Genomic DNA, 16799 nt, shown 5'->3' on the forward strand with positions numbered 1-16799 from the left:
TCTAAGGGGTACTTTACACGTTGCGACATCGGTAGCAATTGCTAGCGATGTCCAGCGCGATAGCACCCGCCCCCGTCGCACATGCGATATCTAGTGATTGCTGCCGTAGTGAACATTATCGCTACAGCAGCTTCACACGCACATACCTGGTCGGGGACGTCGCTGTGACCACCGAACAATCCCTCCTTCAAGGGGGAGAGCGTTCGGCGTCACAGCGACGTCACTAATCGGCCGGCCAATAGAAGCGGAGGGGCGGAGATGGGCGGGACATAACATCCCGCCCACCTTCTCCCTTCCGCATTGCCGTCGGGCCGCTGGTAAGGAGATGTTTGTCGCTCCTGCGGGTTTACACACAGCGATGTGTGGAGCTACAGGAACGACAAACAACATCGAACTTGCGGCCGAACCGACATTATGGAAATGAACGACGTTACACAGATCAGCGATATTGTACGCTTCTGCGCTCGTTCATCGTCGCACCTAGGATTTACACGTTGGGATGTCGCTACCAGCGCCGGATGTGCGTCACTAACGAGGTGACCCTGACGATATATCGTTAGCGATGTCGCAATGTGTAAAGCCCGCCTAAGGGTCTAGAGACTGAAGATACAGTTTTATAGACTGCTGCAGGTGGACTTCTTTTATGGAAGAGGGAGGACAGCAAAAGCGAGGAGCCCCCTTAGTGAATATGAGCTGCCCAGTATTCACTCACAACACCAGGCTTTTAGGTCATAACTTACCATGCTACCACAGTTTAATGCTTTCACTCTGTGCATTAGAACAATTTTGATGCTCAGCCATGATCATGTTCCGGTTCTGTTGTAAGACGTTATAATGAAACCCTGAAGAGCACCCTGGATGAAGCTGCACCTGCTACATGCAGAGCAACTCGGCACAGATGGCAGCAGCCCTGGCACATGTTGCAAACACGTTTTCTCCAGAGGTGCTCCAGGTGCGCTGAACGTCTGTGTAGAAAATCCAATCTAGCCAAGGATTTCATCCATTATAAGTTTATGCACAAAACATACAATGCTGCCCTTCGCCTCTCCAAATAAGCGTACTTTAACACCCTCATCACCTCTCTAGCCAACAATCCTAAACGACTTTTTGATACTCTCCATTCCCTCCTCGGACCAAGAGTTCTAGCCCCAACCAACAACCTCAGCGCAGACGATCTGGCCAATTATTTTAAAGAAAAAATTGACCATATACGCCAGGAAATTTTGTCACAGCCTCATAACACCACACATTGTTTGGCCTACTACACTCCATTTAGCTCACTTTCACTCTTTGATCCAGTCACAGAAGAAGTTACTAGGTTCCTCGCATCTTCTCGCCCTACTACCTGCACCAATGACCCTATTTCCTAATATCTCCCTTAATCTGGCACCCCAGCTGTCAACACTCACCTAACTAAAATATTCAATCTCTCTCCTCTGGTGTCTTTGCCAGCATACACCCATTACTTAAAAAAACATCCCTGGACCACAACTGCGCTGCTATCTCCCCTTCCTCTCCAAACTCCTTGAACGCTTGGACCACTCCTGTCTAATCCGCTGTCAGATAACTCTCTCCTCGACCCTCTACAATCCGGTTTCCGATCCTTACATTCTATTGAAACTGCTCTTACTAAATTCTCTAATGATCTACTAACTGCTAAATCTAACTGTCACTGCTCCCTGCTGATCCTCCTTGATCTCTCTGCTGCATTTGATACTGTGGATCACCATCTCCTCCTCACCATGCTCCGCTCTATCGGGCTGAAGGACACCGTTACTTTTCTTCACAGGATGTTGTCACCTGTTATTCACCTATACATTAGTCCCTCCAAAATACAGATCGACTTCTACCTCTACCGCTGCGCTGGTCTATTGCACCTTACTTGTCCTCTCTACTGACGTGGAGGACGGTAATTAGTGAATTGCCAATGACAGACACAGAGTCCCTGCAGCCCATCTGTGTCAGGGGCTAACAAAGAAAGAACAATTAAAATCACCAGTGGAATATAATTACCAGCTCCGGTCTCCTGCTGTGAGAGAAACACTTCAGACTATGGGCCTCACAGTTCTTACTGCTGAGGTAAAATGAAAGCTGAGTGCTGATTGATTGCTGAGGTAAACTGAAAGCTGAGCTCTGATTGGTTGCTGTGGGAATAAAGGCAGTTTTGCTGTGAGGTTTTTCTGATGACTGAGGCCCTATAAGTGTCATCCTGTACAGACCGGACAAGGGGAACAGACGACCGGATCTGTGTTCTCACAATATGGGATGAGAGGGTAAAATACATTGACCCTTCTTGGACGGTAGACATATATATTGAGAAGATATATGAGATAAATAATGGAGTGGTTGCATGGAGCGGGCTCAGGAGCTGCGATTGCCACTGTTTAATCACTTAAATCCATTATCAGTTTTTGACAGAAGCATTTAAGTGGTATGATCCTGGTGCGGGGTCCATTCCTGAGCCCCCCACCTTACCCCTTTAACTCCTTTAGCCCCCAGGCATTTTGCATTTTTCCGGGTTTTTTTCTCCCTCTCTTCCTTCCGAGAGCCGTAACTTTTATATTTTTCTGTCAATCTTGCCATATAAGGGCTTGTTTTTTGCAAGATGAGTTGTAGTTTTAAATGGAACCATACGTTTTACCATATAATGTAGTGGAAAACGACAAAAACATTCCAATTGAGGAAAAATTGCAAAAAAAAGTGTGATCGCACGATAGTTTTTGGGATATTTTATTCACCGTGTTCACTATATGGTAAAACTGATGTGTTGTTGTGATTCCTGAGGTGGGTGTGAGTTTGTAGACACTAAACATGTATATGTGACGCCCTGGCCTATCAGGTCGTCACAGGGTACTGTGCAATCTGCCCTTCTGTACAGTATCCACCTCCTCCTTGGTTACGGGTCCCTGACCTTTGATGTTGCCAAAACAAGCCAATCAAAACCCTAGGAACACTCTGCACCACACCAACCAGAAACACCAGTGGCTGACCTGAGTGGAAAAGGGTCGCCCACTTGGGGGGTTGGTTAAGGGGAGGTCAGGAGTGTTAGGAGACAGTGAGTGAGTTGTCAAGTGATTCTCGAGAGGAGAGGTCAGAAGCTGGGTTCCTTGAGACTACTAGGTGGCAGACATTGGTGTAGACCTGGTAGGAGCTGGTCCCCAGTCGCAGGGGATCATGACAAGGGGCAAGGACTGTCGAGGAGGACAGCCGGCAGCCTTGTGCCATCACCGGGCAGGGGCCAGGGCATGACGGGGTACGTAGACCCTAGGTCAGGAAGGAGTTTCAGGTGTCCTGACAATTTACCCGACGAGGACGGAGCCTTCAAGATCCGTTCCCCACCCGCTCCAAAATCGGGGTACTAGCGCAACGAGGGGGATAGGACTTTCCCACTACATAGTCCAGAAAATTACAAGCGTGAACCCTGAGAGCAAGCTCACCCAATTAGCCACACTGGTAAGCAGAACCCGTTTGGTTCAGGCTAAAGGGAAAAACTAGAAGAACGAGGTGCCAAGGTAAAGGTTACAGACTAACAAGCAACACCATTGGGCATGGGATCCAGGCGTGCTCCCTCCCTGCTGCAGCAGTATCAAGAACTTTGGTTTACCACGGATGTCAGTGTCAGCGTTATTGGACTGAGTGAGAACGCAATTGCCCCTTACCGTTCCAATGGCACCTCCATGTCACCATCACCGAATCACGGGGCATTCCCCCCTACTAGTGGAGGGGTTAACCATCTGGCTGCCTGCACCATCGCCCTCGGGTACTCCCCATAGCAGCGGTGGTACTTCACCTTACCACGCACCCCCTTTATTCTGAGTGGCCGCGTGACCCCCACCCTCGGGTCGGGAGAACCCTCGTGCCACCGCGGATCCGGATGCTGACGAGTGGGCGGCACGGATACATAGCCCTCGCAAATTGTGCAATTTCATGTTGGAACACACCCTATAAAAGAAACTTTCAGTTTCCTTTTTGTAAATCCAGAAGTCATGGCGTCTGCTGATCTGAGAGAAGAGCTGGACTGCTCCATCTGTCTAAGCACTTATACAGATCCTGTAACCCTGAGATGTGGACACAACTTCTGCCGGGTCTGTATTAATCAGATATTGAACACACAGGACGGATCTGGAGTTTATTCCTGTCCTGAATGTAGAGAAGAATTCAAGGAGCGGCCGACACTGAAGAGGAACATAACTCTGCATAACGTAGCAGAACGTTTCCGGTCTACTCAGTCAGATCAGGAGGAGATCACCGGGATCCGCTGCACTTACTGTATTCGTTTGTCTGCGCCTGCTGTTAGATCCTGTCTGCTGTGTGAGGCTTCTCTGTGTGATAATCACCTGAAAGTTCACAGCAAAGGACCAGAACACGTCCTAACTGATCCCAGCACTTCTCTGGAGAGCCGCAAATGTTCTGTCCATAAGAAGATCCTGGAATATTACTGCACTGAAGAAGCTGTTTGTATCTGTGTGTCCTGCAGTTTGGCTGGAGAACATCGGGGACACCCGGTTGAGATGCTGGATGAGGCCTCTGAGAATAAGAAAAAGAATCTGAGAAATGTTCTCCAGAAACTAATCACAAAGAGAGAGAAGACTGAGGAAAAAGTCAAGAGTCTGGAGGAACACTGGAGAAAAGCTGAAGAAAAAGCATCTGGAGAATATGGAAGAGTCACTGCTCTTTTTATAGACATCAGGAGACGGATGGACGACCTGGAGAAAAGGGTCCTGAGTGTGATCTCCAAACGGGAAGAGAAGGTGTCACTGTCTGATGTGATCCAGAAGCTGGAAATAAAGAAGGACGAGCTGTCCAGGAAGATGAGGCACATTGAGGAGTTGTGTAACATGACTGATCCACTGACCGTCTTACAAGATCCAGACACCGGGGACTTGTGTGATCCTGAGGAGGACAGAGGTGATGAGGACACAGGAGGACATGATGGAGGTGATGAAGACTCAGGAGGACATGATGGAGGTGATGAGGACATTATAGGACATGATGGAGGTAATCGGGGTGCAAAGCTGATTTCTCACATATCTCACACAATATCTGATATAATAAGGGCTATAAATGGGACTTTCTATGTACAGGATCCTGCAGACATGTTACTGGATGTAAGTAATCTTATGTCAAACGACCTGAAAACTCCAATTTTGTCAAAAATATGGCAGAATCTTCCACAAACTGCGAAGAGATTGAATTATTCTCAGGTAATGAGCAGCCACAGATTTACCTCAGGACGACATTACTGGGATGTGGAGATCAGAGAGCTTGAATTGTGGAGGGTGGGGATGTGTTACCCCAGTATAGACAGGACGGATGGTCAGTCATTTATTGGAGATAATAACAAGTCCTGGGGTTTGTGTAAAGAGAAAGTATGTAATAATCAGTATACAGTCAGACATGGTGGTGAAGGTATCCGGTTACCTTACCAGATTTCTGGTTATGGAGTCAGGATCTGTCTGGATTATGAGGCCGGGCAGCTGTCCTTTTATGAGCTGTGTGACCCCATCAGACACTTACACACCGTCACTGCCACCTTCACAGAGCCCCTTCATGCTGCGTTATGTGGAGGTCTTATGGAGATATAAGGGGGAAACAGCTGTTGTAGAAGAAATCTAGTCAGACACTCGTGACATGACATGGAACAGAATATATGATTGGTGGAGCATTCAGCCAATGGAACGAGCCTCGTAAAGGATCTAGTTACTTGGGGAGTTTTTATATGAAATGATTCTTTGCCGTTATTATCAGAGACGAAGAGAAAATATTTTTTTTGTAAACTGCTACAAATTAACACATCTACGTAGCGATCCTTGTAATAGTTGCACAACATTTTGAAAAATAGGGAACTAGAGAGACAATTTTACTGCAGATGACACATGAGCAAAAGTCATTGTACAGCACGAGCCTTACAGGGATTTATATCAACCATAAACCTCTTATCACTGGGATCAGTACAGATGCTCAGCTTCTTACAGGGTAAATAAGGATTATTGTGCCATAAGGAATGTCCACATGGGTCAGATAGAAAAACAGGGCTACCGTCTACCCCCCAAAAAGAAAATGATTCTGTGCCATTCCTATTTTACCGACACCCATTGGCCCCCAAACTTTTTTTTCATTCAATGGTTCACAAAAATTTAACGTAAGTCTAATGGTTGTCCATGTAGTGTAACATATTGTTTGCAAACAGGAAGGACTTTATACTTGTGGATCAGTATGCAGAAAAGGAGCAGAATCAATCATGTAACTATGTTCTTTTAGACTTTGTGTAGTTTCAAAATTTTCCATCCTCGTTAATGTTGGTGACCGTGACTTATTATGGACACAGGTGGTGGTCCATGTAGACGGTTCCTCATGGTCAGAGTTCTGTGGCTATATGTTATTGACCTAAGAAAATATTCAAATTTTAGTAAACTCCCACTAACAACAGAGTGGCTATGATTTTTTTAAAAAATTGGTTATTTTTATCTGTTTGTATATTATTTTCACATTGTTTAACTTTCATTTATTAAGGCTTAAAAGGGGTATTCCCATCTCCAAGATCCTTTCTCAACATGTAGTAGAATTATTAATAATAATAATAATAATAATAATAATAATAATAATAATAATAATAATAATAAAAATAATAATAAAAATAATAATAGCAAATACCTCCACTTACAAATGTAGTATAGTTCTTCTGATTCACTGTGTCACTTACCTCATGTTCAGGGCTTTGCAGGACATTAGATATCCATCGTTATGACCATGAGCAACTGACTAAAACTATGACTATATGCGTGGTCATAACCATAAATAACTAAAGTCTTGCAATGCCCTGAACATGAGGTAAGTGACACAGTGAATCAGAAGAACTATACTACATTTCTAAGTGGAGGTATTTGCTAATAATAATAATAATAATAATATTATTATACCTACTACATACATTTTGGGATAGGGTCTAGGAGATGGGAATACCCCTCTAACTAGATGAATCCTTGACATATGTTCTCCCATATAATACCCATCACTGTTTATAAGTATTGCCATCCGTTCTGCTGGAAATGCAGAGATGTCCCCCTGTGACCTGAGTACTACAACAGGAAGAAATATGATTATATATTAGAAAGTCTGGAGTAGAAGAGACCAATAACAATTATGGCCTGTTATACATTATGGAATTATTCCGTGATCACACAGTGACCGGCCTAAACCAGGGTCTGAAGGGTCTTTTTGTGCCATAATAATGTACTTTATGGCAATATGAGCTTTTAGGTAGAACCAAGAGCTGCAGTGAGTTACTCTGCAAGACGCTCAGGACCACATCATCAGTCAACTACTTGCTATTGAATCATCCCTTTAGTTTTGAAAGAGAAACAATTTATAGAAAAGTATTTGTATTTTGTGGTTGGACATTTCACAGATTGAAGAGATTGTCTTCTAATAGGAAAGACCCTTCTGATTCCATATCTTTCCCCCAGGTAAAATAATAAAGCCTATACTCACCTCCTGTGCCGGTGCCCTTCCAGTGGTGTCCAGGGCTCATATGGGGTTGTGACGTCTTACAGGCCCTGCATCCAATCAGCACCGGTTTCCTTCATCCCCGCTTTTAGACCAAACAAGTCAATCAATAGGAAGTAAGCACAGCCACAAGACTCACTTCCTGTTGATTGGTTGTTTGGTCCGAAGGTGGGGAGAAGGAAGCCATTGCTGATTGGACGCGGAGCTTGTGTGATATCACAACCCCACGTGAGCACCGGAGCCACAATCCTGGACATCGCTAGAAGGCGCCGGTACGGGAGGTGAGTATAGGCTTTATTATTTTACCTGGGGTAAACATGTGGAATCAGAAGGGGTTTTCCTAGTAATGGATAACCATGACATTAATTGTAATTTAAGACAATTATAACGTTGTCATTTGTGTCTCACAGTAAGGCTGTAATCAGATTAGTTATTGTTTTTCCTTTCTGAAAATGTCAGTAAAATATTTTATCTCAATAACAGAAAACAGCATAAACCTCACATGTGAACACGGCCTATAACTAACAATAATTAATGGGAAATGTATTTACACCTGATTTTTTTTGCCTTGATAATTTTACTGATAATTATTTCTATCCGGAATATAACACTGGTCGTGTATTAGTGATCAGGAGACAAATCCATTCACAGTTTGTAAATCCAGCTTCTGATACTAAGAGATAATGGGACAATCACTGCGGCGGCTGCAGGATCCTCCTCCATGTCGGTTTATCAGCTGCTGAAAATCTAACACAAAAGTGACAACCAAAATGTGGTGTAAACTTTTTTTTTTCTTAAGCAAAATACGGACACTGACACAAAATACTTGTTCGGTGATGAAATACATTTTAACTTAAATTCATGAAAATATTAATATATTAATGAAAATGGTGATTCATAATGAAAATTAATTTCTGTAACGATTGGCATCTAATAATGAAGGTTTTACTGGAGTAAATTTTGTATATTATCAGATAAAATATTAATAAAATATTACATGATGGTTTTGTTCTTCATCTTCCCCTCATTCAGGATTACACAGAATTTGTACCGTCTGTAGTGATGGGCAGATAACCGGGATCGGCGAGTCTGGCCATATTTATAAAAACATAAATAAAAAATGGCTCTGGCACAGAATTTAATGCAGATGTCCGGCTGTATGCTGGTCTCCATGTAACTCTATGGGGACCAGAATTCGGCTCTTAAAAATGGTGGTAGAAGGGATAGGGGGATTGGATTATATGTTTTATACTTATTGAGTCTCCGGCGCGGCTGTAACTGCTTCCGGGCCGCTCATTCTGCTTCCGGGGCCGCTCATTTGCCTCATACATATTCACTTCTTCCCCCTGCCCACCGGCAGTCCTGGCATCTGTGATTAGTTACAGTCAGATGCGTCCCCAGCAAGAGTGAGTGTGTCAAACTATTTGCAATCACAGACCCTATCTGCAGGGCACTGTAGATTGGTGTAAAAATAAATTTAAAACAGAAATTGATATAGGGTCCCCCATATTATGATACCCAGCACAGGTAAAGCATACAGCTACAGGCTTCAGCCCCCAGCCTTGCGCTTATCTAGGCTGTGTATCAAAATAGAAATGTTATATATTTTGCTTCTTGATAGATACGGTGGCTCAGTGGTTATCACTGTAGTCCTGTGGTGGCCATGATTGGTGCATATACCAGGATGGGGCTATATACAAAGATACGGCCAGCATGGGGCTATATACCAGGATGGGGACATGATAGGGACATATACTATGATAGAGCTATATATCAAGATGTGGCCAAATATTGACATATACTAGGATGGGGCTATATACCAGGAAGGAGACATGATGGGGCTATATATACCAGGATGAGGACATGATGGGGCTATATATACCAGGATGAGGACATGATGGGGCTATATATACCAGGATGAGGACATGATGGGGCCATATATACCAGGCTGAGGATATGATGAAACTATATAACAGGATAGGGACATGATTGGGACATATACTAGTATGGGGCCTTTCTACCAGGATGGAGACTTGATGGGGTCATATATTTGGGACAGGACAGCATGGGACAGGATTGGGCCCTATATACCAGGATGGTGACATGATGAAGTTATATATACACCAGGATGGGGATATGATGGGGCCATATATACCAGATAGGGGCATATATACCAGGATGGGGTAATGATGGGGACATACATACCAAAATGGGGACATGATGAGGCCATATATATCCGGATGGGTACATATATATATATATATATATATATATATATATATATATATATATATATATATATATATATACACACCGTATATACCAGCATATAGTCATTGTTGGGTCATACAACAGGATGGGGGACATATTTATCAGGAAATGGCCCAAGATGGGGGGACATTAGTACAGGATGGGGGGGGGTCATTACCATGCAATTAAGAGGATGGGGGCAGCTTGCATGTCTTCATAGGATTTCAACTGCTACAATGGCTTAAATGGTTGGGTGGGTCACACTTTAGCATCCAATGGACCATGGTGCAGTCACGCCACTGCATAACTCTATATTTAAGGCTTACTTTTTTCTAAAAGTTGTACAGCAATGACTGTCAGTTCCCAGCGACATCCATGGGGGAAGGGGTTAGCGAACCACTGGTTGCCATGGTAATCCATCCACACAGGAGAACGCTCTATTTAAATGCTGCTGTTAATGATAGAGACCTATATCTAAATGGTTAAATAGTAAAAAGCACTAGCTCCACTCGCTGCTGTTACAGGCAGATGTATATTGCTGGTCCTGAGCCCACTCCATATTTGATGACCCCGCCCGGTCACCACCATTCAGGGAGAGAATCATGGCTGTGCTCCATGTGATAGTGTCATCATCTCCTCCAGCTAAAAGCAGGAGTCACCATAAGCCCCACAGAACGGGGTCACCTGTCACCAAAATACTGATCGGCTTCTTCCACTGTTCTGTCACTCATCACTTTACTGACAGAAAACGGAGAGTAATGAATTTCCTAAGACAGACACCCGAGTCCCCAACCTGCCGTATCTATTAGGTGCCAACAAAAACACAGCAACTAATATCACCGGAGGGAAAATGTCCTGCACCGACCGTCTCCTGCGAATGTCAGCCACTGACTGGAAGATTATAATGAGCCGCACACGTCTCTCACACTGATGAGGTAAAGCGAAAGCTGAGCGCTGATTGGTTGCCGAGGTAAAATCAAAATTGAGCATGGATTGGTTGCTGTTGTAAAAATGGAAACGATGTGATTGGTTGCTGTGGGAATAAAGGCAGTTTTTCTGGAAAGTGTCTCTGATGTCTAAGGGTACTTTCACACTTGCGTTGTTTTCCTTCCGTCACAATCCGCCCTTTTGGAAAACAGCGGAATCCGTTAACGGATTCTGCTGTTTCCCATAGACTTGTATGGATGACGGATTGTGGCAAAAGGACCTGCGTTGCTTCTGCTGGGCGACGCTCCGTTGCTTCCGCCCAAGCGGGAGGAACGCAGCATGTAACTTTTTTTGAGCAGCGGAATCCTCAGGAGTTCACTGCGCATGCTCTCTCTGGCTCCCTGCACCCGTAATCAAGGTACATATCAGGTAACCAAGCTAAGTGCTTTGCCTAGTTATACCTGATATTTACCTACGTGTACAGGGAGCCCGACACTTCCCCACTTGGCTCCACCCCCTCCCACACTCCACTCCGCATGTATACACACACACACACCTACTCACCTGTCCTCAGCGCCATGACCCTGCTCTGCTCCACCCGCACTCCGCCCCCGCACACATTCTCGGCGGCCGAGAGATCAGCTGATCACCCGGCGGCCGGCTACTGGGAGCGATCAGCTGATCACCAGGCGGCCGGCTACTGGGAGCGATCAGCTCAACACCCGGCGGCCGGCTACTGGGAGCGATCAGCTGATCACCCGGCAGCCGGGTACTGGGAGCGATCAGCTGATCACCCGGCAGCCGGGTACTGGGAGCGATCAGCTGATCACCCGGCGGCCAGCTACTGGGAGCGATCAGCTGATCACCCGGCGGCCGGCTGCAGGGAGCGATCAGCTGATCACCCGGCGGCCGGCTACTGGGAGCGATCAGCTGATCACCCGGCGGCCGGCTACTGGGAGCGATCAGCTGATCACCCGGCGGCCGGCTACTGGGAGCGATCAGCTGATCACCCGGCGGCCGGCTACTGGGAGCGATCAGCTGATCACCCGGCGGCCGGCTACTGGGAGCGATCAGCTGATCGTTCACAATAGTCTGCCGCCGGTAAACTGTAAAAAAAAAAAAAATAAATCAAAAACGGATTCCGTTGTTTTGCAGCATCCGTTGCATCCGTTGTGCCACTATATGCAACACATCCGTTGCATCCGTCACACAACGCAATGCAACGGATACCGATCAACGCAAGTGTGAAACTAGCCTAAGGTCCGATAAGCGTCATCGGCAGGATGGACCTGTGTCCTCACTATACAGTATGAGAGGGTAAACTCCAGCATCATGCTGAGAGAAGACAAATAATAACTGCTGTTAACAAAATAGAATGTATTAACAAAAATGTATTCTGCACACAAAAAACACAAAACAAATAGAAATGTAATTATTAAAAGGCAAAAACTAAGCTAATAGAAGCATTTCACAATATATATTTCATCACCACAGATATTCCACACAGATTTAACTAAATTGGCCAAGTAATGGGCAAAGAGACAGACCTGGGAAAGAGATAGACAGAGCACGTCTGTCTCCCCCTCTCTTTGTCTGTCTCTTTTCCTGTCTGTCTCTTTCTTTCCTTGTTTTTCTCTATTTCTCTGTCTCTTTCCCCGTCTGTCTCTATCAAGGTCTGTGTCTTTCCCCATCTATCTTTCTCTGTCTCTCTGGTTGTCTCCTCCTTCTCTGTCTACCTGTCTCTGTCCCTGTATGCATGTCTGTCTGTCTCATTCCCTATCTGTCTCTTTTCAGGTCTGTCATTTTCCAGGTATATCTCTTTCCCCGTCTGTCTATGTCTGTCTCTTTCCCTGTCGGTCTCTTTCCCTGTCGGTCTCTCTGTCTGTCAGTCTCTCTCTGTCTGTCAGTCTCTCTCTGTCTGTCGGTCTCTCTGTCTGTCGGTCTCTCTGTCTGTCGGTCTCCCTCTGTCTGTCAGTCTCTCTCTGTCTGTCGGTCTCTCTCTGTCTGTCGGTCTCTCTCTGTCTGACGGTCTCTCTCTGTCTGTCGGTCTCTCTCTGTCTGTCGGTCTCTCTCTGTCTGTCGGTCTCTCTCTGTTTCTTTCCCTGTCTGTCGCTGTCCGTCTCCCCACCGACATCTTATTACCTCACCAGACGTGTGAGTGTGCAAAATTTTGTGGCTGTAGCTGCGACGGTGCAGATGCCAATCCCGGACACACACACACACACACACTATATATATATATATATATATATATATATACAACCCCTGGCAAAAATGATGACCTCCCCTGGCTCTGAGGATGTTCATTCGGTACTCTGTATTTGTAACTAGTGATGAGTGAGCACTACCATGCTCAGGTACTCTATATTTGTAACTAGTGATGAGTGAGCACTACCATGCTCAGGTACTCTGTATTTGTAACTAGTGATGAGTGAGCACTACCATGCTCAGGTACTCTATATTTGTAACTAGTGATGAGTGAGCACTACCATGCTCAGGTACTCTATATTTGTAACTAGTGATGAGTGAGCACTACCATGCTCAGGTACTCTATATTTGTAACTAGTGATGAGTGAGCACTACCATGCTCGGGTACTCTGTATTTGTAACTAGTGATGAGCGGGCACTACCATGCTCAGGTACTCTGTATTTGTAACTAGTGATGAGCGGGCACTACCATGCTCAGGTACTCTGTATTTGTAACTAGTGATGAGCGGGCACTACCATGCTCGGGTGCTCTGTATTTGTAACTAGTGATGAGCGGGCACTACCATGCTCGGGTGCTCTGTACTCGTTAAGTGCAGTCGTATGCTCGGATGGGTGTGACTCTGAGTATAATGGAAGTCAATGGGGAAATCTTCTAAAAAAATGCTGGAGTTCCCCATTGACTTCCGTTATACTCGAGTCGCGCCCATCCGAGGATGATCCGCTCTTAACGAGTACTGAGCCCCCAAGCATGGTACTGCTATATATAATATGTCAGTAGGTACAGTATATGCTTTTAAGCTGTTCCTGCTTCATAAAGTATATGTGTGTGATGCCCCTAGACCACTGTATTCAGGTCGTCACAGGATTCTGCGCGCTCCTTCTCCTTAGTGCGCTATTCAAATCCCTCATGGTTCTGGGTCTCCATCTTATAGTGCTGTCTCCAACAGCAAATCAAATCCTAAGAACACCCTGCACCACACCCACCAGTGGGTGGCTTAAACATAATAGGGTCGCCCACCTAGGGGTCAGGAAGGGGAGGTGAGGAGTGAAGAGTGGAATGAAAAAGTGGAGTAGTACAGTGGAGGAGGCTGGGAGTAGCGGCTCCCAGTCAGGAGAAGCTGTCTAGGTTGCAGGCGGTGGTCTGGACCAAGAGGAGTCGGACCCCCGGTCGCAGGGGATTGAGGCAAGATGCCTAGACCTGTCAAAGAGGATGGTCAGCAGCCTGCTCCTATCACTGACCCGGGACTGAAGGTACGGCGGGGTACACGGACCCTAGGTCGGGGAGAAGCTTCAGGCAACCCGACAGTTAACCTGCGGAGAGCGGAGCCTTTATGGACTGTTCCCACTAGGTCCAGAATCGGGGCACTAGCGCAACGAGGGGGATAGGGCCTTCCATACAAGCAGCCCACTGAAATCCCAAGCGTGAGCCATGAGAGCAGTCTCCCACACTTAGCCACAGTGGGGAGCAGGGCCCGGCATGTTCCAGACTACTGGGCCACTACGGTGAATTTAAACTTTGTGGCAGGAGGCAGGTCACGCATCACCAGGCAGCACTGCGGGGGACGGGACCCGGACGAGCTCCCCGAGAGAGGCAGCGGCACCAGGGACTTGGATTACCCGGTTGTCAGCCTCTGTTTATTGGCTGAGTGAGTACCTGACTGATTTCCACTTAACGGCACCCAGTAGCATCATCCAGAGTTCTGGGGCCTACCCCTACCCGTGGAGGGTAATGACACCTTGTTGCCCCACTCCATCACCCTGGGTACTCCCAACGGCAGCAGCGGTACTCCCAGTTACCGCACACCACGGGTGGCGTCATGAACTACAACTCCTCTGTAAATATCCCCTTTTTACTTTAGAGTGTGGCCACTAAGCCCCCGGGTCCGGAGACCCTCGAGCCACGAACTGACACTATCTCGGATCCGAGCGGTTCGACCCGCTGCTGGGGCGGCACACGTGACTCATGAAGCCGGTGTATGAAGAAAGCTCAGTAACTGCTGCCGCTTCACTACTTAAGCCTCACTCCGGCATTTTTGTTATTGCACCTCTGGACTGGTGCTTTAAATCTAAGTCCCCTGACGCCGTCTGATACTCACCTTCCGGTGCCTTCACCTATGTTCAGCAGCGCTCCAGTCTCCGGGGATTTGTGACCTGCTGGCAGCGCGGGTGTTTTTTGGAGGTCACCAAGCAATGGATCTCCATGGGAGCCTCGTTCTGGCTCTCATAAGATGCATTGAGCTCTTGTGATGTAACTTCTGGCTTCCAACCAGTTACATGTCATGTGTACACGAAGGCGCCGCGGGATCGGAATGATTCCTAAGTGGTGAAGATGCCAGAAGGTGAGTTCATGACCGGGGGCCACGCCATCGCTGAAAAAACAAACTAATGTAGGCGTGGTGCCAGGGCCGGCGTCAGCACCCGGCAAACCCGGGCAAATGCCGGGGCCCTGGAGAGCCGGGCGGGCCCACTCGGCCTCGTCAGTTCTCCTGTCCCTTGGCCGGGGCCCACTCGCCTTTACAGTTCTGCTGCCCCGGCCGAGTTCCGGGGACCGCAATCCTCTGCAGCAATCTGCGGCGCCGTCACTTTAAGGCGCGCAGACATCCTGGTTTGAACTTCATCTGCGGGCGGAGGTACCGCCTTCTCAGTCCCACAGGTGAAGGAGGCGAGCTTCTGTCCGGCGCTGTGTGGGCCCCCTCTCCACCGTGACCTAATCGGGTAAGTGCAGATTGTGTGTGTGTTTGTCTGTATGTAGCAGAGTTGTGTGTGTGTGTCTGTCTGTATGCAGCAGACTTGTGTGTGTGTCTGTATGCAGCAGACTTGTGTGTGTGTGCTTGTCTGTCTGTATGTAGCAGAGTTGTGTGTGTTTATCTGTATGTAGCAGAGTTGTGTGTGTTTGTCTGCCTGTATGTAGCAGAGTTGTGTGTATTTGTCTGCCTGTAGCAGAGTTGTGTGTGTTTGTCTGCCTGTATGTAGCAGAGTTGTGTGTGTTTGTCTGTATGTAGCAGAGTTGTGTGTTTGTCTGTATGTAGCAGAGTTGTGTGTGTTTGTCTGTATGTAGCAGAGTTGTGTGTGTTTGTCTGTATGTAGCAGAGTTGTGTGTGTTTGTATGTAGCAGAGTTGTGTGTGTGTCTGTAAGTGTATATGACTGTATAGATTTCTCTGTTTATATGTATTTTTGTGAGTTTGTCTTTAAATATGTATATGTACGTGTTCGTATCGGTGTCTGTGTGTGGATGGGGCCCACTGGGACTCTTCTGCCCGGGGCCCACAAGAACCTGGAGCCGGCCCTGTGTGGTCCAATGCCCAAGTCGATCTGTATAAAATAAAAAGCACCTTTTATAATACGCACCTGCGGGGCGGTCCAATGAGCATCGCTGGTCTTGATCCGCGCCTCCTCTTACACTCCTCCGCACACGCACTTCTCTCTGCCCTGCAGAGGGCGCAACAGAGTACAGTGATGCGCAGGCGTGGGGAGAGGTCAAACACCCGCGCCTGCGCACAGCTATGCTTTGACCTGCCCTCAGCAGGGCAGAGAGAAGTGCGTGTGCGGAGGAGCGCAATGGAGCAGGGACGGTGATCGCAAACAGAGGAGGCGCCGGATCAAGACGAGACCGCCCCCAGGTGAGTATAAGAAGTGTGTTTTACGTTATAGACATTGACCTGGGCTCTTATATACAATATTCTAGATTACTGTATATAAGAGCTCATTGGTGGCCACAGATTATAGGGGATACGTCTGGTGACAGGTTCCATTTAATACTTCTTTTCTGTTCTATCAACACAAAGGATCTTCTCAGCCGCCCACATCTTCTGAGGAGAAGCTACAGCTCCTGCTGCGGGGGAGGGGCGGGAGATCGGCGCTGCGTTCGATCACTGCAGTCTGTGCTGCTCTATTGTCGGCTGGGAAC

The 16799-nt window shown here is 46.9% G+C and overlaps 1 protein-coding gene across 1 annotated transcript; it reads left to right on the plus strand.

Moving 5' to 3' along the window:
* Positions 1 to 3986: 3986 nt before the first annotated feature.
* Positions 3987 to 6623, plus strand: LOC142302640 (E3 ubiquitin/ISG15 ligase TRIM25-like). Its single transcript, XM_075343743.1, has one exon. The coding sequence runs from the start codon at positions 3987 to 3989 to the stop codon at positions 5583 to 5585; it is 1599 nt and encodes a 532-aa protein (XP_075199858.1). The 3' UTR covers positions 5586 to 6623.
* The last annotated feature ends 10176 nt before the right edge of the window (positions 6624 to 16799 follow it).

Source organism: Anomaloglossus baeobatrachus, chromosome 4, assembly GCF_048569485.1.
Source record: "Anomaloglossus baeobatrachus isolate aAnoBae1 chromosome 4, aAnoBae1.hap1, whole genome shotgun sequence".
Classification (NCBI taxonomy): domain Eukaryota; kingdom Metazoa; phylum Chordata; class Amphibia; order Anura; family Aromobatidae; genus Anomaloglossus; species Anomaloglossus baeobatrachus.